Here is a 23,213-nt window from a genome sequence, read left to right as displayed (position 1 = left end):
ATTTCTTATGATATATTTATAACAGTGTCAACTGTCAAATGTCTAGAAAAGTGTTGGTAGCGCTAGTTTCGTAGGACACATACCATAAACGGTAGCTTGTGGTAACCTCCGAATGGGGGCACTATTAAGTGACATGTCCTCACATCTGTAACATTCCGATGAAGAAGATATACGTCTACAACACATGGGGGAGCTTGCCTCAATTATGCACGCATTACAAAGGCTGAATGAAAAAAAATACCTTCTAGTATTTATCGCTGTGGATGGTATACATATACGTGTTGTTGTTGGTCTATGATGTGAGTTTATTTGGATTGCAACAGTACGATACAAAGCAGAACACCATCCGATGTTGGCTTTGTGCACATACTTTGTGCACAATACCGTACATTATAAAACACATTGAATACAATACTACATGCAAGACAATAAACACAATCTTAAAACAGTAGGATAGACCAAATGTGAAATTTTCAAATGTAAAGAAATTGCAAGTTCAATGTTAAAAAAAGCGGTTAGCTTTGACGTTGATCTATGTATATCTTCATTTCCCTTTAACTTGATTGGGCGTATACATTCTCTCAAATTTTTTTTTTCAGTTTTAGGGTTTAATTAGATAATGCCGTGGGTGACTTCTGTTTCAAGAATACGAAGGAGCTTTTTGAAAAAAAATCTCAAAAAAGGGTAGGTCTAAGTTTATATGTTCTTTCGCATAATGTATCGTTACTTTTACTTTTAACTTGCAACGGATTTCTTTCCAAAGCGGTATATGTTCCAAAATGGAAGACATTCGGATATAAAAATGTCGATGAAAATTCTTCGGAACGTTTCGTGTCGTTACTACAGATATCTCCGCGTATGAAAGCAAACGAGCCATATGGTCAACGTATCATATGATAAAACAAAATACGCAGGGTTTGATATGGCCGATGACTTAAGCCCGCAACATCTAAGAACTTGATATGATCTTGCACAGTTTGATTAATAAACAAGTGATATCATATTCTTCTTTCTTCAAACTCCACAGGGGAGTCTATTTTTACAGGTGTCAAAACATAAAGATATCAGTTACAATATTCAAAAAGAATTTCAAATTTTCTTTTTACCTTTTCTGTCTCGTAAACTTATTCAGAAGAAGAAAAATATGATACCTGTTATAGAAATGATAAAATATCTGTAATATGATATAGGTTGAAGCTAGTGACCTCCAATATATAGGTTATATAAACCATATGGGATACATATGTTTCCAACCACATTGGATTCAGTAAAAACCGCCTACGCAGTATATATACATTGGACGAATAAGTGAATGGTAACTTGAAATGTTTGTAGAGTAGTGTTTTGTATATTTATCTATGTGTGTTAGTGGTAAGGTCAAATTTTACTTGTATATTGTTGCAAAAGGCTTACATAATTGTAACATCCTCTGACAGTTGTAGATATGTGAGTTCATAACTCATATAAGCATTATGATATGATTTATAGTGTATAGAATTTACTACTGAATTCTCTATATTTTATCACAATTTGTCCATTTCTTAAAGGTCCTTAAACATATGCGAACTTTAATCAACAGCACAATTGTACAATACACATAAGTATGCTAACGAGTCTATTTTCAAATTCTAAGAAACTAGTAGTTTATTTCAAACATGGAAATGTATATTTCTCATGGCGACTGCTTTCTACAGATTCGGCAAAGACACCGTGAAGTAATCATCTTTCATCATTTTCCATGTGTAGACATAGATATGAAAAGTGTGAATTATGAATGGTTTAATCTTGGTTTGTAGTGCATCATAATTATTCTTTGTAATATGTATGTATTGCCACAGTCTTTTACTTTAAACATGTTTTATGAAAATTTAAAAATTACCATAACCCCCCTTCCGTCCGAGTAAGACCGTTGTGGACCGTGGAACTTTGGTAAAATTTCCTTGGGGGCATGTTGGCTCTTGAGCCAAAGAGCTAGTTGGCGTAGGCCCTGGAAGCAGTCGAGCATTCAGGCTACATCCTAAGGAGCCTGATAGAGACTATGACCACATCATGTGGTGAAGTGATTTAGTAACATAGCGTGCCAGGCCAAGCGTTTATGCCGTGATCGACTCAATTGGGTGCAAAATTTTTCCTTTATTTCGTCCAGATGGTCCGAAAACATGATGAAGTGCCTTTCGACACGCAAAGTCCTCCCAATCTAGAAATTATTATCACTTCAATATGTTAATCGTAACCTCTAGTATGTGATACCTTTGCGGTATAACCGTTTTGAATCTCTACCGTCGTTACGTTGTTTAACGGTTGTAACATCCTACAGTTGGTAATGCTTTAGACAGGGCGCTGGAAAAGAACTTGAGGGTGTAAAATGTAGCATTTAGCGGTCGCGGTGTCGGTAACTAACCTTTTTAAACACCGAGGAAGAAGATCTCACGGTTAAGCTACAGTTAACGCGAAGCAGATGAAGAAAAGAGAAGAGGGCTTGCCGCCCCGCTGCGAAAGTCAAGGGAGCACCCCGCACCGAAGGAGAAATTTGGACGGCAATGTAACCAACACCTCTCCCCGTGGTCTAGCGTGCCAGGCACCGTAGGATGTGTTGCCCCCCTCCCGGCAGTATGGACATCAATCAAGTTACACGTACAAGTTTTGGGCTTCGACTTTCCCAAAACCAGGTGTGAACATTCGGGAACGCTTTCTCTTCTAGAGCTCGCTGTCCAAGCACAATACTGTCGTTGTTTGAAACAAACAATAAATAAAGTCAGCTACACGGTAGCAGAGCGTGACAACTCAATATATAAGGCTCCCATGGTAAAATGTATGTTATTCAATATCTTTATTAGCTGACATTTATATTGAATGTGAAACGGTCATTGAAATGATTCACGAAATTCTGTTGCTAGAAATTATTTAAACAGATGATTTGAATTTGATATCCTTATTTCTGTAAGCTTGTTGGACAGATACCAATAGCTATATGGTTTAAATGAATAAATGAATTAGATTCAGTTAAGGATTATATATATATATAAATAAATACACAAATTTACCATGTTAAAATTGAAAATTGCATGATTTTATGCTTTTCGTTATGTATTGCAAGGATATGCGTTTCACATTGAGAGAATGACGTATCTGAAGTTCGGTTTAGAATGTGTAAGGTACACGGGTATATCCCTAGATATTTTGGACAGCTGCCAATGAAAAACGTTCATTTTGAGTTTGACTGAGGACACATCGATTTGACAGACCACACAGTTGTCTATAGTTGGCCACCTCAGTCCCACATACGGCCAAAACATCGGATACGTGTTTAAAAGGAATTCTTTCAAGGCACGAAGTGACATTCACAGGTGAAAGTTGACCGATTATTCGCCGTGGCCCGAATCTTGACGTGTGGAAAACTTGTTACAAGCGGCTACCGCTACCTTTGTGTTTCGCTTCTCGGGTTACCTCTCGCGAGATTTCGGGTCTACTCTCGCGGGAGTTCGGGTCGACTCTCGCGGGATCTCGCGGGATGTTGGTGACGTCTGGCCCGGCGGCTGAGAAAACAGTAGCTGGTCCGAGGGGGCGTAGTTCCGTTGACCTCTCCCTGTAAATATTTTCCACTTTTCTAACGTTTCAAATGACGTGCCGATTGCGCGCTCAGAGAAAATAAACTTGGCGAAAAATAAAGCCACCTGTCTTCTCTCGGAGTTGTTTTGAAACCTAGTAAAGTTCAGTTCAGATGTGTCCACCGTGTCAGATTTAAGTTATTGGAGAGCGGAGACTAAAGTAAAGATGTAATGTACTGTAATAAAACCATGAACAGGAAATAGACGGATAAAAAAATCAAACGAAACCCATACAAGTAACGAGAATCACCATAAAAGAAAGACATTAAGTTTGAGTGAAGAAAGGAAGAAAGAAGGTATTATTAAAGTAGAGATAATAAAAACAGCCACGCGTCTGACAGACGGACAGTCTGTGACAGATATTTTAAGAAAAAGACAGAAACGTGAAAATATAATAGAGTGTAATATGTACTCTCCGAAAGCACCATACATATACTGTATTTTTTCTTGTGTTTGTGTGTGTACCTGTGTGTGTAGTTGGGAGGGGGGTGGGTGGTATTCAGCGAAGTATCAATGAAGACAAATTGATCTAAATCTCACCTCATCTATGAATCTATCCCTTAGTCTAACTATCTGACCTTGGGACACAGAAGATCTGACAACCGGTTTTCTCCACCCTTCTCGTTTTTTTGTTCTTCTCAATCAAAGTGTCATGCTATTCTCTGATATTATCCTCCCATGCATTTTTCCCATTTTCTACCTCCCTGGACGGTTCCATGTAAACATGCAAACAAGAAGACATCGGACTTGCACCTGTTTATAGATAGCAGTTAATGATAAGTTTACCATGTTACATGTTCACAGTCGTAATAAATAAAATAAACAATATTAGACTTCATCTTACATCACCAAGAAGACGCAATGTTTCCTTATTTGGAGGGTTTTTGTGGCGTTTTGTAACCTTACTGCCCACTGTTCGAACCTATCACCTTAACCAATAAGAAAATGTTATTGTATCTATAAAGATCACGCACATGTCCCGTTCATTATAGAACTTCATTTCATATAGAATATTACTGCTGCAACAATCGCGAAATCGTTACCTGAGTTGTATTTCTTTCTACGCATAAAGACGTTGAAAACATAAAATATAAAATAGTACAAACTTTTCGGCGACTTCCTTCCAATTTGTGACCACCTTGCTTGATAAAACATGTATGTGTACATCATTATGGGACATCATTTCATGTAGAATAATTACTTTTGCAACAATCACGAAATCGTTATTCGAGTTTTATTTCTTAGCGCACGAAGAAGTTGTAAAATATAAAATATAAACTTTTCGGCGACTACCTTCCAATTTGTGACCACCTTGATGGCATCACTTTCCGGTGGGCGGCCGTAACGAAGCGTGAAATGGAATTTCTTCTTGGCGGGACGGAGTTTATGGGTCCAATCTCAGGCTGATTTTACAAGTGTCCTACTGTAATTTTTCATCGAGGTCCATCAATTTGTTTTTACTGCCCCTGACGTACACCAAAGTGGCCACAGTGAAGGAATATAACGTAAAGAAACTCGCGATTGTTTTGAGGGGTGTATAAAGTTGGGGAACGTTATTTTAGTATATATTCAACCTGGGAGATTTTTACAGTGGTTTCGAGTTGTTCATACTGACAATTACATACACCAATGTGGTCACAGTGAAGGAATATAACCTTAAGAAACTCGCGGTTATCTAAGGGTGTGTAAAGTTGGGAAATGTTACTTTTGGATTCAATATTTTGAGGATATTCTAGTTTTTATAATTAATTCAGTATTCTTAATTACAATGTGGGAGAACATTACGATGGTGTTAGGTTGTTTTACTACCAATTACATGCACCAAAGTGGCCACAGTGAAGGAATATAGCATAAAGAAACTCGCAGGTGCGAAGTGAGAAGGGTATATAGTTATTTTTAGATTTGATCTTTTAGGGAGATTTGTGTTTTTATTTTACAACCTGGGTAACATTACAGCGGTGTTAGGATGGGGTAGTTAGTTTCTGATCGCGAACCGCGCAGTCGTAAGGCATAGAGCAGAAAGTATTTATTGTGGCAATAGACATTGTCGAAGTCGAAGAAAGATACTTCTTTTTTTCAAAAGATTAAAAAACATGTTCTTCTTTGAACAAAATATTAATATTCTATATCGGTAATACTGCGCCATAAAATGATATATGGGCCAATTAAAGCAACATGAAAATATTTCAAAATATCATACATATACTTCCTTCACTGGCATCAAAACAACACATATATTTTTCATCTCAGAATACAATACAAATTTTTCTATGAACAGTACTTCTTTGCGTTGAAAAGTGTGCCATAGAAAAGGATATAGATTAGAAGAACACAAAATCCTTTATGATATCATAAAGTAATCTTCATTTCAACGATATCAACAAAAGACATATTATTCGTGTGCTGAAAGAAGCAAAATATGAATTAATTTTGCTTCCTAGTTAACCATGTTCTTTGCAAATTGCGTCATATAATGAACATATGATGTATATGAAATATGTGAACAAAACAAAATCCGATGTTTTTAAACATGTGTAATTGTGTTGTACAAACGTCACTGCTTGTGCAACACAATTAGAGTAGACTATGCGCTTGTCATCCCATTTTGCCATTCCGTATCCAATTTTCTCAACAATTGTCTCTCCTACCTTAAACGGCGCATCAGCTCTTTACAGCATGACGACGCACGCTCGTTCTGCCCTTAAATTGGCTTTCGACCACAAGGATTTAATTAAGACAATAATTGGTCTAAGTAACGGTGTATAATGAAGTACTTCTCACCGTAATTGTCTTAATGGTAAAAGAGACAGTGTAGAAATGAACTGGAGTGACAATAATTACACTAGCAAAGAAAATTACTTTCAGGAGATAATTTAAAAGGTATTTCCGATAATTGGGTCTGAGTGGTGGTACGGATACTGTTGATGTGGGAAAGGTAATTATCTTTATACAATACGTGGTTGAGGGTTCGATTCCCGGGGATCGAACTCCCTGTTAAGGTTGTTGGTACTGGGGGTATAATTGGCTGATTTTAACTCCTATGTTAAATTATATATTTAGACACAGTACAGGTACAGGATAAAAATGTGATTCTTTATTGAGACTTATCATCGATGAAGAGAATTGAGTAACGTAGAAAATGTTGATGAGGAAATTCACAACTGTTGTCTTTCCATCCCCCGAGTTTCTCTTTCATGAGAAAATATAGATTATATGGATATTTGAACGAAATTACAATAATTTCTTCACAAACGACGTCAAAAATGATGTTTCGCAGCAAAATTGCAAAATTGCATATTCAAAATATATTCATGTGATGATTTCCGAAACAAGTGTGGGGAAGAAAGAAATATACAAAATGTGGCGCTTTCTTCATCGCTGATATTTATTTGTCATTATTTCTAGATCTGTTTGATATTGTTTGTGTCATATTCTTTTGCCACTTGTTATCCTTCTATTATTTCCCTAGGTATTAGTTATACTTACGTTGTGGTTTACGTTTAATGTATCATTTTCCTTTGGATCGGTGGTTTATGTTTGCATGTGTTCTTGTATTCAATTTCTTTTTATGTAGTAGAAATCTATTCTATGAAACGCAAAAATAAAGATGAAGACTACATTTACCATTTTAGTGTCCACCATCTTGAAACTAGTTTCCCCCCAGTTTTCTAAATTGCACACATTAAGACCTGATGCGTCTCACCGGACCCATGGTTATGTTCCAATCTAAATAAGCAAGCTTTCATCACCATGTCGTTACTGTGCGATAATGAGATCGGGTTTCCTTTGCCTTTTCCCGCCTTTTTTCCCAACGGAGGGGGGGGGGGTGTAATTTTAGCCACTAATATACACACTCTTGTTTACACACAAAGCCACCTCTATGTATAATATTTCTTATGATAGAAACAAAAATTGTTAAAATCTATTAAATGAAAGTCTGACACAATGTTACCACATACCAAGATAGAAATGTTATGTTACCATCATGTCCTGCCAAGTTGATACATCTATGAATGTCGGTCATGATCAATTTATATACAGCTCTATTTTAAGGCGAGAAAATGAAATAATTTCCCAAAACAGCACACAGACATAATGTTCCAGAATATAGCACACTTAACGCTAGCTTGATTGTTATACTATTTACATTCATGAAATATATTAGTTTCTTATAATTGTTAGATGTTAGCAACTCGTGTAGCTAAACTGCTTTGCATATACAAGTTGCCACACTTTGTATGATTTACAGTTGTCATGCAATAAAGTTTTTCTTCTATAATATTTTCATGTGTCGTCTGATAACTTGTTCCTGTATCCAATCCGAAAAAAACTTACCAATTTTAGTCAAATAAATTGTTGGTTGACGTGTTTTCTTTTGAGAAATTAAACGAAAGATAATTTTCGTTGGAAAACAAGAGAGAAAGGTATTCTTCTTTGTTTTGTTTTATGAGAACAACAAAATGTAAGTAACGCTTTCGTGAACACCCCGTCTGCTTGATTTCTTATGTACCCATATAGTATGGTGACAAAATCAGTTATGGTACATGAAATCGCTATGATAGAAAAGAAAGTGTGAGGGAAAAAGGAGTCGGAGTGACAGATAGAAAGATTGAATAAAAGAGGAATGCCGTGAAAGATAGAGGCTTACAATGGGTTGTGTTCAGTTCGTTGATATATCTTTCTACGCTACCGCTGCATCAAGATTTTCTATAATTGTGCGTTATACTATAAATTATATCCAAAGAAAAATGCTAGAAAACGAATGACAAAAAGAAAGAAAGATAGTTCGAAGAAAGAACCAATACTGTGAACGATAAAATGTACAGTAGTGGTGTATCTTTGTTCGTTGACACACCACACAGGTACGGTATTGGCCTGGAGGTTTTCAGTCACCGTAGGTAACTAGCTATTTAGAGAATTTGTTGACAGAATAGCACCTCAACGCTACCGTCAAGGACTGTAAGATTCCGCCCAGAGTACGTATGTCTGCCCCCTGTAGTCTTGCAGGAGTGTCTGGCCTCAGCACTGGGTCAGTGGAAGTATGTGTACATCTGTCAACTACGGTTACTTTGTAGCAAGGAGTGTATCTATTTTTCAGTCTGGAGGCGGTCAAAATATGCCACAGTCTTGTATTAAATCGATCAGATTCGTCAAACGATTTCTTTGTCGTACGTGAGGCTATGTCAGGACGAGTATATACTGCAAAATTTCAGTCACAAGACAGGCGAAATCTGTGCGACATGTCCGCGACTCACCGACTAGTAAACATGCGTTAGAAAACGGCGAATGTGAACGAGTCCTTGTCCTTGCTTGTACGGCTTTCTACCAACCAAGAAAAACACAATCATAGTGTCCCCTCTGCTATTCTAATATAATTGTCAATGCCTACTATATCCTTGATCATTGCAAAAAGGTAAATGAAACTAAACGTTTTACAGAATTAAAATCGACGTTTTCAGCAGAAGTAGTCTACAAGCGGACAGGTATACTTACATGTGGAGTCTCTTTTCTCTTCTCTCTCTCTCTCTCTCTCTCTCTCTCTCCCCTCTCTCTCTGTATATCTCTCTCCCTTTCTCGCGCTCTTTCACTCTCTCTGTCTGTTTGTCTCTCTTTTTTCCCTTGCTCTTCTGATTCACGATAAAGTAGAAGTACACGCCTTTTTTACTTTTAGCATTAATGCATACTTTCAACAAAATACCATAGCAAATCTTCCACAGTCCAAGAACTGAACGCCGCTATATATACAGACATCTAATCTATTGTTTACGTGCATTTGATACCGTGTCCTTACAACACACCTGAACGAATCTCAAGTACACTTAAACACAAGGTCACATTTCTGTTTTCAAAAGCAGTGAAATCGACCGTCATTGTCACTGAAATTAATGTGTGAAGGTCTACAACTCCAAACGAACGTGCTCAAACCAAGATTTCTTATGTGATAACCTTGTAGAATCTAATTTAGCCAGGTAGAAAGTAAACAAGAAGAACGAAGGTATATCTTCTTGTAGGATCTGACGGAGGCTCTCAAGTGTTGAAATCGAAAAACACGTTTTGGCTACACGGTACGGTTAAGTATTACAGGTACGCATTGTGGACATAGTTGTACTTGTTACAGTCTGTCACATAGTGAAAGATACGGTCTTTTGTTGTGGGGGATTTTATTTTAGGTTTTCCGCGAGACAACTTGTTCCATTTTCACGGTATCCCTACTTAAAACACTAACTTCCTTGTAATTTTGCTTAACAAAAACAATCCATTCTTTCTTCTAGAAAGCTGTTTTTGTTTGGGGCGAAACAAGGTACCGGCTCCCAGTCTAGTGCGCACGTCGGGCCCGTACTAGTTTTATCGGATCGCCTTTCGGACAGCTTCGGGCGGAGTCGCGTTTTGTTGAGGCAACACTGGCGTCCTCGCATCGGTGCTTCCGCGAAATTTTCTCTCTCGTTGCTGCCAAGATATCTTATCTCATGGTGTCAATCAATTGTTAAGTAGTTAGTTTGAGGAGACATTTCGTTATGGCTTTAAGTTCTTCTTGGTGATGTTACAGTCGTGTAAACCATATAGGTTAGGTTCTTGGGAACTGAATATTGTACATTATTTCATTGTGGAAAAATGGAATTCAAAACAAATAGATTATAATAACTTCGGTTCTAGGCAAATGCATAGTGAAAAATATGGGACAACAATGGAAATGGTTTGATACCTTACTTAGTTGATTCATACATTTTGTCTACGAAATTCAGTTACAGTTAAGCCCTAAATAATGTTGGCACGTTTTGACATTTTAGTTCAACAAAGAGAAACTGAATTCGTTCTCTTAGTGTTAAAATTATAGTTAAAGGGCAAACAAAAAAGACAATATCTTTAGCTACTCGCACTACGAAAACATTCTGATTCTATATTATATCATATGTCTTGGTCACTTGGTAAAAATAACGATACACAAATACATTGACATTTTACCATGCCGGCTTCTTCAACGACTGGTTTGTTTATTGCTGTCATACACGGATAGTATATACAGAAATATCGATAGGAAATATACGATGAGTCCACTGTGATATCAATATGGGGGTAATAAAGATTGCGCAATCACCCTTTAGATGCATGTGGGGTCCTATAATCTTCAATGCGGCCTTCGTAATATATACAAAATGTGCCAGTTGCTGTAGCTCAAAATGGCACGTTTTTTGTCTCCTATCTGCTATATTATATGCTGCTTGTATATGGCGAGATTCTTAATACATGCATCTAAATAACGGTACTGTGTATACGTTATACTGTATACATGTATGTTGATTGGATTTGCTAATAACAGCTCGTTATTTAATGATAGCATTTGATCGCATATAACTACTTTGTACACATCGTAGGGAAAGGTAATATGAGGTCGCCAGTTGGGATGTTTCTATACACAAAGATTGGTGACATTACGTCACATTTCATTTGTAGCATATGTATCAATGTCTAACACTGGTAAGAATGTTGGACGACTTTTGGCCATATTTTCAATGGATTTTCAAAGTCTTAATTCAAGTACGAAGAACTTTATCTGGTGTCGTCTAGCCCTACCCGTGCAGGCTGGAGCAGCAGCGCCCCTACCTCTCGTCGCGAGTCCTGCAGGCTGTCCGATCTGGTCGTCATCGGGTCTTGGTGATGACGATGCTTCTCCGGAAAGTCGTCGGACAGCGAAATCGGCGGTTCCGACGACTGCCGAAGGTGTCCGAGCGTTGCCGAGAAGTCGTCCTTCCTCGGGATCGGGAGAGGTTGGGTGGAGTCGGACACACGGGATGATAGCTTCGCAGGGGGGAGGGGGATGCCGACACTCAGACGGGCCGGGCTGAAGACGCTGTTGTTTTGGATGTCGAGGGCGGCTCGCTGACAGGACAGAGGTCGGCTGTTGTGCGCAGCAAGGGTGTCTAACAGGTTGATGTCAATCCCGCCCCCTAGCGACGGCGCGCCGGTAGTGCTGAGACGATTCGCCGCCATAAAGGGGTTAAGGAGGAAAGGGGGGATGTTGGGGATGGGGGGTTTGGGAGCGTGAGGGTGGGGGAGCTTGGAGGGGTGAGCCGGCATGAACAGGCCGCAGTGGTCGTGAGTTGGCCGGGGGACTCGGAAAGCCGACCCGTTTGAGTCCGTGTCGGTGTTCTGTGCCGCTCGGAAAATGGACGGACACTGGGAAGCGGAGGAGGGAATGACTAGAGGATTTTTCAACATGTCCTCGCTTAGCGGATTCCCTTTGCTAGACAGAAGGACTTCTATAGCACTGACTAGGTCGCCGTTACACCCCTTTAAGACTAAGTGTAAAACATCGGTCTTGTGAGAGGGGAAGAGTTTGGATAGGGTGTAGATAGGAGGGAGGTTGCTGTTAGCAAGGGCGCGGTCAGCGGGGCTGAGAAAATGCTCGGGAGAGAAGAATCGGGGAAAATCGGTCGGAGGAAATCGTCGGGTGCCATCGGGAGGCTTTTCGGCAATCTTCGGGGATAGCGAAGCGTCTTTCGGAGCGTCGCTCTCGAGGTGGACGCCGGTGTCTGGACCGTCGGTGTCCGCCTTGCCGTCGGAGGAGGCGGCGTCCTCCCCGTTGCTATGGTTGTCGTCTGCACCACCGAAAGGTCCCGAATGGTCGCCATCTTGTTGTTGCTGGGCGGGGCTGGTGCCGTTGCCATGGAGAGATGGAGATGGGGTCTTCAGTGGTGGTGACAAGACACGGTTTTCTCCGTCCCTTGCGCTTGCTGTAGAAAGCGGAACAACACAATTAAAAATAAGAATTGTAAAACAAACAAACAAAACATCGACATACTTTTGATTTTGGGTTTATTGATGAACACATTCTTTGATAGAAAAAAAGATTGCGTGAAAACTAAGATACCAACACTCATTCGCGTTTGTTCCCGTTCACACAACTAACATTTATGCAGTGAAAACAAGGTTACTTTAGTCTTGTGATCGTCGTACGGATCACAAAATGACTTCACGTAATTGGTGATAGTTGTGGACATGTCGTACAAAATCTGGCTGTCTTGGCACAGATAAAAGCTTTATTGAATCATTTTCTGTAAATTGGTTCTGTCACACAGTCTGCGACATCAAAACTATCGTACGACAGTTCTACGACAAATGTCACCGCGCCGTAAGTGACTAGCACTTTAGTACGGGTCTAATGACCGTTAAATATCCACCTTTTGTAAACAACAATCAAAACCGTGACATCCTTTATCCAATTCTACAAGCTGCATACAGATTTAACTGTCCAAACAATCTAAATTTCCCGTCCATTTTCACACACACAATTGAGTATCAAAAGATTACCATGTATTTCTTATGTGTATTCGCGAATCTAGAACTGACCTATTTTTTTAAAACGCAGAAAAAATTCCACAAACAGATTCCCTAACCGTTGAATGACAAGTGTTACGTTCGACATTCCTGTTCATAAAGGCGTTGAAAGGCGACACGTGTATCCGTACAAATTACCCGGCCGGGTCTACTGTGTTTATGAACCCAAGGATATCGCTTCCAGCCCCGATACCCTTGGTCTAAGCCTTTCGGTGGCATTCCCGCCAACGCTTCTCCCTCCAAACGCCGTTTACACAAACCACGGTCCGCGCTTGTATTTGGATTGGGAACATTTGCTTTGAAATACTTAGACCCCTCCGTAACATAGTGGTAACGAGGGTTGGACAAAGGGGCTGGTAAATAAATCGTGCATACAGACAGCTAAGTAGAGAGACACAGTATACAGGCACGGGTGCTAGGCAAATACAGCCCATTGTGTAGGGTTGGCTGAGTACTAGGTCACTGTAGAAATACCGAAACTTCTCTGTCGACACCTGTGTTTTTTTCACTCTGTCGTTTGAGGATGAGCTTTCTGTTTACTTCTGCGTGTAGTTAATGAAGGGACATGAGGGTTCGTTTGTCAACACGTGTCACTTTCGATGCGCTCCATTTCTACATTCAACAACAGAAAAAAATTCCCGTGAACGTACAATCCTTTAGTGCTTTACAAATTTGTTAGAAATTGTCCAGAAGAAAGAATAAGATTTAGTATTATTTCATGACCAGGAAGAATAAAACGGAAATTAAAAGAAAATACTTTCTTTTAATTTCATCTAATGTACATACTATGATTAACGGTATCAGGAAATCTTCTAGAAGAAATACAATAAGATGAAGAATCATTTCATATCCAGGAAGAATTAAATGAACCTTCCTATAGACGTATTATCCGTAAAATATAAAGAAATCGTTAAGAAGAAATTGGATTAGATGAAAGATTATTTTAAGTCCAGGAAGAAGAAAATGGAAACTATAATACTTTCTATTGACATATAATCCGTAGAAATATCAAGAAATGACATGAGACTAATGATTATTTCATGTTCAGGAATAATAAGATAGATAAAATAAAATAAAAGGACCTAAAGTATGGACGTATATATCAAGAGAATCGTCAAGAAGAAATAGAATAAGATGAAGCATTATTTCATAATGCTAGCCACTGACAATATTTGTGTAAACGTTTGACGAAAAATGTTAGCTATCAAATGGACTGAGTTTCCAAGTAACTTTTTGACATACATTGTATACAAGATATATATTTTGAGAAAAATCATGGTATTACCGAAGATTATAAGATCCCGACAGACATAGTTAAGCGTAAACCAGATTCAGCAAGCAAGGGGAAAAACAACGGGAGTCCGCTAAAAGGTGCACGTACAGGTGGTAACATTTACAGGTGCAAATTTAAGTGTGTTTTCATACAGGCGAGACAGGTGTCAAAATATGTGTTCCCACGTGTAGTGTACACGCAGGTGATACATGTATTACACACACACAGTTTGACGGTTGTTTCCTGCCTGCATTGTGCCGGTGTAAGGGACCGTGGTCCTTTCTCCGTCCCACCCAACTTCACTAATCCCTCAATTCTAACCGCTGTCACACATAATCCGTGACACCTGCAAAGGATCTGCAAACGAGCTCAATACAACCTGAGGGTTCTGGGTTCAAATCCGTAGCAGATCCTACCCTCCAAGCAGAGGTTGGTGGGAAAAATCGTGACCTTTTCCTTTCATCCGTTTTTTCCATCGGCCTTCCCACCAACCTATTCCCTCACACTATTGACAATGTCTTTCTACTAACACCACCATATGCATATATCTCCCGCAATGTCGGAAATTTCCACAGCACACAGAAAAGGAAACAAACCCAATAGCAAGCGTGTAGAATTGTAGTAGCACTAGATGACCATTTTCATTTCGCTTTACGTTTAATATATTACTGTGTTCTATGTCTTATGATCATTTTTATCATTATTGCATTCCCATGTATACTTGCAATTAGCCTTTGGGCATGAATTTCCACTAAATTTATTATCATCATTATTCAAAACGCAAAAGAACGCTTTCATTCTAGTAAAGAAATGTATAATTATCATCATCTTTGATAGGACCTAAAGTGGAGGTCTTGTGTCTGAGGAGAGTCACACCTTGAAAAAGTTTGAGATCCCACCACACTCATCGAAAATGGTAGGGGTCCTTCCCAGTGTGAGTGGACCACACCTTACAGCCAGGCCTCCGGGTTGACATCATGAAAAGGTGACAGTCACCTGTTATGTCAATCCTTCCTGGAATGCTGTAAATCTCAATAGATCGATCTATAGAACGAAACAAAGTTTGCTCTCCTATTTCTCTATGTGCAATTTCTAGAGGCCGCTATCGTAGAATTGAAGAGATAGACGACACGCAACGTTTTGGGAATTTCTTAACGTAATTAGTTGAATATTCCTCAGGATATATCACATTGCCAAGCAGTATTCGTAGCGTACAAATGTGATGTGCTGAAAATCTAGGATTTGTTGTCAAATCAGTGGCAAAAATGTTACAATAGGGCTCTATATTTCCATTGCTTTCTGTCTTGTTGAAAATTCTAGCAAAACAATATCTTTTCCGTGATACATATGAATTGGAAACATTAACATCCTATAAAACACTGCTAGTTTCAGAACGCGTGTCAAGAGAACAATTCGGAACACAGGCATTGCTTTGTATAGAGAGATTAGCAAAGATCAAGATGTAAACAGAAGGGATCTATCTGTTTCTTCGGTTGTCAAAGAAACAAAGTAACAAACGCAAACAAGGATGCGTAATTCCCTTTAACTTACAATCCAAAACACACACGTATCTTCTATAAAGCTAACGTCACTTTTCCAAATAGGGGCCCGCCCGGCCGGCTGTTTGTGGAAACGACAAAATAGAAAAATGTATACGTAAAGTTGTACACAAATGATGCCCACGACTATACTCTTTACGTCTTGTGTAGTTTGGTGTCTGTTATATCATACTTTTCGTTCCCGAAGGCCCCAATTATACTCCCATTATAAAGTCAAGGGTAACACAAGCTTACATGTTTTGTGTCGCATTTCTGTTTTGTTTAAAATTGTCTCGACATAATTAAAATGTTAACTTGATCAAGCATATTTGTAACAGGAAGACCACGAACATTGTCACTACAAAATTATTCTCCCAACAAAAGTGTTATTAAGGCGAATGCCATTTCGCTACATGTATGCCACACATATTCGGTTCCTTCTTTTAACTCTTTCCATACAGTAAATGTTTTTATCATAAAGCAGCTAATGTTCATAGTTTGTTCAATTTCGCCGTAAACATAGGCTTTCTAGTGAATACGAATGAATCTTTTATTGTTTCTATTTACAGAAATCGCTATAAAGGAATATTGTACGGTGTAGAAACTAAGGAAAACGAAGAAAGGGCAAAATAGGCGATGGAATATAACACAAACTTTAACACAAATGAACGAAGAAACGAAAGAGTAAATAACCAATGTGTGATATAGTGTTAAATTTGTAGTGGAAAAATGACAGTTTATGTTATTTTTCTTTAGATAAAACAAAATTAAATCGAAGCCTTTTACCCTCTTAAAAGTAAGGACAAGAAAACGTTGTCATATTTTTGCTCTAGTCTTAAGGTATCTTCATTCACAAACACGATAAGCTTAGGTAGTATTTCTATCTTATTGTTTCAGAGAAAGTGTTAGGTAGGAATTAAGCCTTGTTGTGCACCTGGTCAACACTTTACACAAACAACTTCGCGACACTCCTTTACTTAAAGTGCAGGTGTGTCCTCTTAAGAGCATTACAAACGAACAGAGGAATACTGAAAATCTCGGTATCCTTTTGGAGTTAGAAGGGTTGTAGTGTTGTTTTCAAGTACCGACCACACACGGGCTGAGTTTATCTGTAAGCTATTGTAGACAACGAGAAATAACTGTATACCGCCCCACGCCGCGCCCATTCTCAAACATGGAAACAACCACTTGAGTCTACTGTAGGTACTGTGTACTACAAAACGCGTTGAACAAAAAGGGGTTTTGAATGTCAGTTTTCAAAGAATGAAATTGAGTTTGAAACGTACGTTTGTTTTCGTGGCAGGGGTTCCTTTCTTTTCGTTTTAGTTCGAGGATTTGGAAACAGTGTGAGTTTTCGGAGTTAAGACATTCCTATGGTATTCGGGCTCGCAATCTGGTAATCTTTTCTACTTACAGCCCCTGGTCAAAAGCATCGTGCGATCGCCGTAAGATCGCAAATGGAGGACATTCTTGGAATAGTTGTACGTGTGTCGTACAAAATTCAGCTGACTTGTAGCGAAAAAGACTGTCTTAGATCCTTGTCGGTGGTTGGTTCTGTCACAGCCTGCCTGAAAATCCTATGCTATGACATCAAAATCGCACCACAAACTACGACGAATGCGACGGCGACGTTTTCTTCAGGACGTACGATATAGTTGCAGTGTTACCTGCGTGCGTTTTGTCTTTTAAAACAAGAAATCGTGAAAATAAGAACGCCTGGCGACTTGGGGCCATGAATATCTTCCGTAACCTGTCATTTGAATGTAACATTTTGTGTCAAATTTCAAGACCGTGCAATCGAATGCTTTTATTTTTTTTTGTCTGAAAATATATCATAATTTGCTTAATAGACGTGTATAGAAGAACTTTTGCCGACGGTCCCATACAATGTCCACATGGCAGTTTTAACTTCACCACCTTTGTGACATAACATAGAAATGGTCATATGTACAGGTTTTAGTGTAGTTTATATTACCTTAGACCAACTGTATAGAAGCGAGACTTTGTGTGAAATACGTATACCCTTCTGGCATCTAGCCGGGTTGCCTACGTACAAAAGACTCAAAAGAATCATTTGTGGGAGAAGCAGATCACTTAAAGAGAACATTAAAGAGCAGCAAGGTAAAAGTATGTTTCACACATGGTACAAATGTGTTCCACTTACCATCGTTCTCGTGTCGTGGGCCCGGCCGCTCACTGTCGGTCTTCTCGGTCTCAATCCCGCCGATCTCCGGCCCTGGGCCGCCGTCTGGCTGCGGGGGTCTCTCCCCGACGGCCCCGCTCGAAGTCGTCGGTAGTGGCGGTGGCGGGTGGCCTGCCTTGTTCGGTCCCGTCGGGAAGACCGGCGGTGCGAAGCCGAACTGTTGTAGGATGCTCTGCTCTTGTGCTTGTTGCCGTCTCAGTGCAACTTGCGCCGCCATGACTCTCTGTCGCTCCGCGATGAGGATACACTTCTCACACATGCAGTCCTTGAAGCGGCAGTATCTCTTGTGGCCCTTCAGCCAGGAGAGGACGCCGTGGTTGCGACAGCGGGCGCACTTGGGGGTCCTCTGCTGGACCCGGGAGCTGGGGTGCCCGGGCGGTGGGTAGAACAGGTACGGGGGCGCCGAGGAGTAAGCTGGTGGGATCGGGTTGCTCTCCATCTCTCAGTGACCGGGAAAGATAACACTTCTCTTCTCCCGACTTCTCGTCTGTCTTTTCTCTCTGAGCCAACGCGGTGTTTTTACAAGTCCTTCGTATCAAGTATACAAGTCCCTGTCCTCTTGGGCAAAGCTTGTTTTTGTTTTTACCGAGTCGCTAAGTTTTGCAGGTGGCAAAGATCACCTGCCCACCTGGCTGAGTGTACGACAGGTGCTCTAGTTTATAGGACAGTGGAAGACAAAACTTAAAACAAACCACCTGTCTCGACGCTTTCTCCTTCTTCTTTTACGTCTTCAAAACAATGGTTTGTGTCCTTCGCTTCGGTACATAAACGTTCACAACAAGTTTACAGTGACTGAAAAGGGGAAGTCGATGGCGTACCTTTTTGGAGAAGTAGTTGCAAGTGGTTGTATATAAAACCACGTGAAATCATTGAAAAGTACTTTAGCTAGGTCGTCCTCTGACGAAAGTCGACGATGGGTGCCGAACGTGTCCTGCTGGGAACGACGGAGTAGTTCAGACTGGTTCTTCGGGGGAAGTCGCGATGCGTGCCGACGGTGTCCTACCCTCAGACCCGGCAAGACTGCACCTAAACCGACCGTCTACACATCAGGCAAATAAATAGTTGCCCTGTTCTCGCTTCCCTGCTAATCTTTTGTGTTTCAGCGCGTGTCATCTACACGGGCCAGGGACACTGAATCCTACTCCACACCACCCTCAAAACTCACGCTCAAAAGGTCTCTTATTCACCTTCCAGGGCGCTGTCCACATAATTTTTACAAATTGCCGAGCGGTTGGAAAACGTTGCCATTAATAAGCGCGCTGATTGGAGCACGTGTTCTTTTGAAATTATTCATTAACGGTCGATTCTCCCCTAGCGGCACCCTCCATTCTCTCATAACGGGCGCAAAATTTGTGTGCGTAGACAGGTCACTCATTTTGATATTATATTCTAATTGTATTGCACTCTTGGGGGGGGGGGTGTTCTCACAACCGGCTACTTGTTAATTACCGCATTCATCCTCGGCAAATTATGGCTCAAAATTATAAAATCAAATCCAAGTTATGAATGGTATCAATTGAACACAATTATGAAGATCATTTGCGAACAAAGCTGAACATGATTGGGATTATTCTTTTGAACTTAAAATGATTAGCTACACATGAACGGATTTGAAATACGTTGTTCTACAGTAATTTCGCGTGACAAACTTTTTGGACCAAAACTTCATGACAAGGCAGCCATTGAACAATTTGTATTACTTGTATACTACGATTCTTTCATTACATGACTACGTTTTAGACTTTGTACCGATATATTTTAAAGTCTACCGGCCTTTCCTAGAGTTCACGGGGATGATTTTCCATTTGAAGTTAATTTTAGGCCTCTGCCGTCATACATTCAGGATCTTTCCACGACTTTGCTCCCGACCACTCCCCAACCAGGCAAGATCGGCACTAGGTTGGGAGTAGCCTGGAATCCATTATATTCTACTTCCAGTTCGCTCCTCTGGTCGCATCCAAGTATAATATGATTTCTCGAGTTTTATCTTTTAGCTTCATAGTTGGCTGTTGAAGACGACTTTTTAAAGACGAGATGGCAACCTCGCCGACCAACTCTCAACCACAGATAAGGTTACCCACGACTAACTCCCAACCATTGTCTAGATAAGATTGGAAGCCATAGCCGGCTTTTTCCCCAAAAAATTCATAGTCGGCTGGGGCAGACGACTTTTAAAGACTGGACGGCAACTTCACCGACCAATTCCCAACCACGGGCGACCATGTTCACGACCAATTCCCGACCATGGTCGACGTCTAGAGAAGGTCATGAGGACGACGCTGGCTATTTTTATTTTCATGATGCATGGTCTGTTAGTGCAGACGACTTTTAAAGATTAGGGAACTTCACCTACCAATTCCCAACCACAGGCGACTTTGTTCACGACTTACTCCCAACCATGGTCTGGAGAATGTCGGGAGGCCATGGTCGGCTAGTTGTGACAAGGGCTTACAGTATTACAAGTCCGCAGCCACCCTAGATAGTTCCCCCGCTGTCTATTCCTTTCCACTCACACTGCGAAAATTACATTATAATAGACTTGCCAAACGAGGTTACTCAATTAATTTGTGGGATCAACACATGTTTTGTGCACGGACCATGAAATTTACCCGGCCAGGCGCCGAATGATGGCTTTTCTTTTATAGATCCCCTAGTCTAACCAACTGCGTAGCCATGTGGGGACAAAACACAGTCTCGTTTCATCGGTACAGCAAATGCGTTATGACAAGCGGACAATACGCGGCCTCCACAAATTACACTGTTTTGTATGTGGCACTGTTAGAATAAGTTACTATCTTGAGTGCAGTGCCACATTGTCCTCGTCTGTCTGAAAGCTAATGAATATATAGAAATATCTTGTTAATGTCAAATGTATTCTATCCCTTCTTTTATAGATTTATTTGAATCATCTATATTCTTATTTTGGTACATAATTCGCCATATATATGTTGCACATAATATACCGTGGCGCTATATATACTTATAAAGAGTTTAGACTCGTTCTAGTTTCGAACATGTTTTAAGTGTTTTTGTTAGTTTTTTTTATCTTGTCCAGTTTTCTTAATCCCCTGTCCGACAAAAGTGCCTAAAAGCCTTTGATTTAAAAAGTCTCATCTGTTTTGAGAGTACTTATAATATACATAAGTTGTGTTACACTATGAGTAAGCGTACGTCTTGACTAGTTCACTATTCTATATGTTATAAAAATAAAAATCATGAAATGAAACGAACAATATGGTCATTCAAACTTGTAAGAGAACTTCAATGAAAAATGAAGTGATTTTGGCATCCAAACACCTCGGGTGTAATTTGTGCCGTTATCTACGCAGCCGTTAGGGGAAAATGATCAGTTGTAATGACACAAGCCGTCGATATCTTTCAGCAAGCGTAGATGAAAAATTCGCCGCAGTAGCCTTCTTATTTTATCGGGTCACCTGCGCTGATGCCCCGTCCACTGACCCTCTTGAACCCGCCAATCTAAAATACTTTCCAACCGTAAAATACAACTTTTCTTTCAGTTTTATTCAGAGTACTTATTTCGAAAACATTAGAAGATTTTACAAGCCAAACTGATATGTTTGCGGAAAGTTTACCGCCCCTATACGGTGTAATGTCCAGTTTCACCCCCATGGCATTAACGTCCCGTATCGGTCAATGCTCGTTCGACCCCTACCACCAGAGCAATCGGCAGCTTTATTATTTCTGTAAATGTTATCGCGCTTTTATGATGTCTGCAAATGCTGTCTATTTGCAGAGTAATGTCACCCCAACGTCGGGGTGAAACATTGCCTTAATGTCATACTTGTCAATTTCTGCAAATGTCTGAGTCATAACTCAAAATTACGCCGATTTTCTGCGGTAGGAAAATGGCCCCCGCCATAAACTGCCAAACTACTCATTGCCAGCAGTTTGTCTAACAGAATCGGCAATCTGAAAGATCTATATTTCTTTATTTATTTCGCAATTATGATAAACCAAAATCTTGGCTAATGTGCGTACGTAAGTATTTGTTATAAACTCCAGGAAACTATTTTACGGGAAGTTCTTCCGGGAATGGAATGCACAACTACAGTATCTAAAACGCAGTACTACATACCAGGAAAAAGGAGTGGTTTAACAACCCCACGTTGTAAAAAATCGATAGCGGATGATCCGTTTCACAAGATTGATGTACCTCCCAATGACTATATTTTGTTTCCTTTAATTATGTTTGCCGTATAGACGGAACTTTAGATAGGTGCCTCGCCTGAGCGTAAAATTGGCCATATTGGGAGCACAGAGGTCGCGGTGTGTTAAAACAAGTGCGGCGATAGCTAGCCCCCGTGGTACCATATACTCCCGGATAGAGACATTAGCACAAATGTAGAAATATAGTTCTATTTCTAGTGATAGATGCGTGGTAAGCTTCCCATTTTCCGGGAAGTAATCTTTTTAATCAGCCAGCCAATGATGAGGGACAGCGGCGTGTCGATTTCACTCACGTCACTACTGGAGCGGCGTACCACTCGGTTTCACGGATGTCAAGTCGGAAATTGATATCCCAGTGTTAATGTTGTTGCCCTTTGTGTCAACACCGGGCGCCCTACGGCCGACCTTGTCCGGGCACCTCTGCTACCCTCTTCCTCCCTCACTCCGCATTCCATTCGGCTCCTAAATTTCTCCCGTAATAGCGCTTGCGTCCTATATACGGGAATTTGACGGGTGGGTAGTTGGATATGATGAAGATGTTATCACTATATCTTAACATTGTATTAGGCCGGGGGAAATCGAACTGCAATTACGAGGTATTCTATAAGTCATCTGCTACCGCCCATCCCCTTAATCGGAAATTTTCCGGTGGGAGCCTTTGGCGGGCACGGGTCAGTCCCGGGGCGGGGGGTTATTTACTCCGCGCCGCTTCGCTCCCGTACCTTCCCCGGTACCCCCTAGGCTCGTTTTTCGTCGCCACCGTATCAGTGTTCTACATCCTTGTCTTACACCTATTTCCAATCCGGCTACCATGAAAAGACACTTGTCAACATTTCCCGATCTAACGACTCCAGACGGAAATGTACTTTTCGCCATCGCTTCGGCGATCGATCGGGTGTTCGGGATTGATCGGTCGGATTTGCCCGAACCAATCCCGGTTGTTCACATACTGTCGCTGCTGGCCCGTCGATCTTACACAGCACATTACTTTTGACAGTCCGATTTTCTGCCGGCCTAGTCAATTGCACCTAATGTAATGACGATTAATCTTAATAAAACTTCTATAT

The 23,213-nt window shown here is 40.5% G+C and overlaps 1 protein-coding gene across 1 annotated transcript; it reads right to left on the bottom strand.

The window, feature by feature from the left end:
- Positions 1–10,620: 10,620 nt before the first annotated feature.
- On the bottom strand, positions 10,621–19,183 carry LOC118432533 (doublesex and mab-3 related transcription factor 3, truncated-like). Its single transcript, XM_035844149.1, has 2 exons — positions 17,920–19,183; positions 10,621–12,340 (listed from the first exon to the last, which is right to left on the bottom strand). Exons 1-2 carry the CDS (start codon positions 18,395–18,397, stop codon positions 11,157–11,159), a joined length of 1,662 nt encoding a protein of 553 aa, XP_035700042.1. The 5' UTR covers positions 18,398–19,183; the 3' UTR covers positions 10,621–11,156.
- Positions 19,184–23,213: the final 4,030 nt, after the last annotated feature.

This window comes from Branchiostoma floridae, chromosome 15 (genome assembly GCF_000003815.2).
Source record: "Branchiostoma floridae strain S238N-H82 chromosome 15, Bfl_VNyyK, whole genome shotgun sequence".
NCBI lineage: Eukaryota > Metazoa > Chordata > Leptocardii > Amphioxiformes > Branchiostomatidae > Branchiostoma > Branchiostoma floridae.
This window is presented reverse-complemented; position numbering and strand designations above follow the sequence as displayed.

What these genes read in the sequence shown, in the direction of transcription:
- LOC118432533 (XM_035844149.1), bottom strand. Translation starts at nt 18,397, where the DNA reads ATGGAGAGCAACCCGATCCCACCAGCTTACTCCTCGGCGCCCCCGTAC. An exon ending in CCCACGACACGAGAACGATG is followed by an intron (nt 12,341 to 17,919) that starts GTAAGTGGAACA and finishes CGCTTTCTACAG; the next exon opens with CAAGCGCAAGGGACGGAGAA.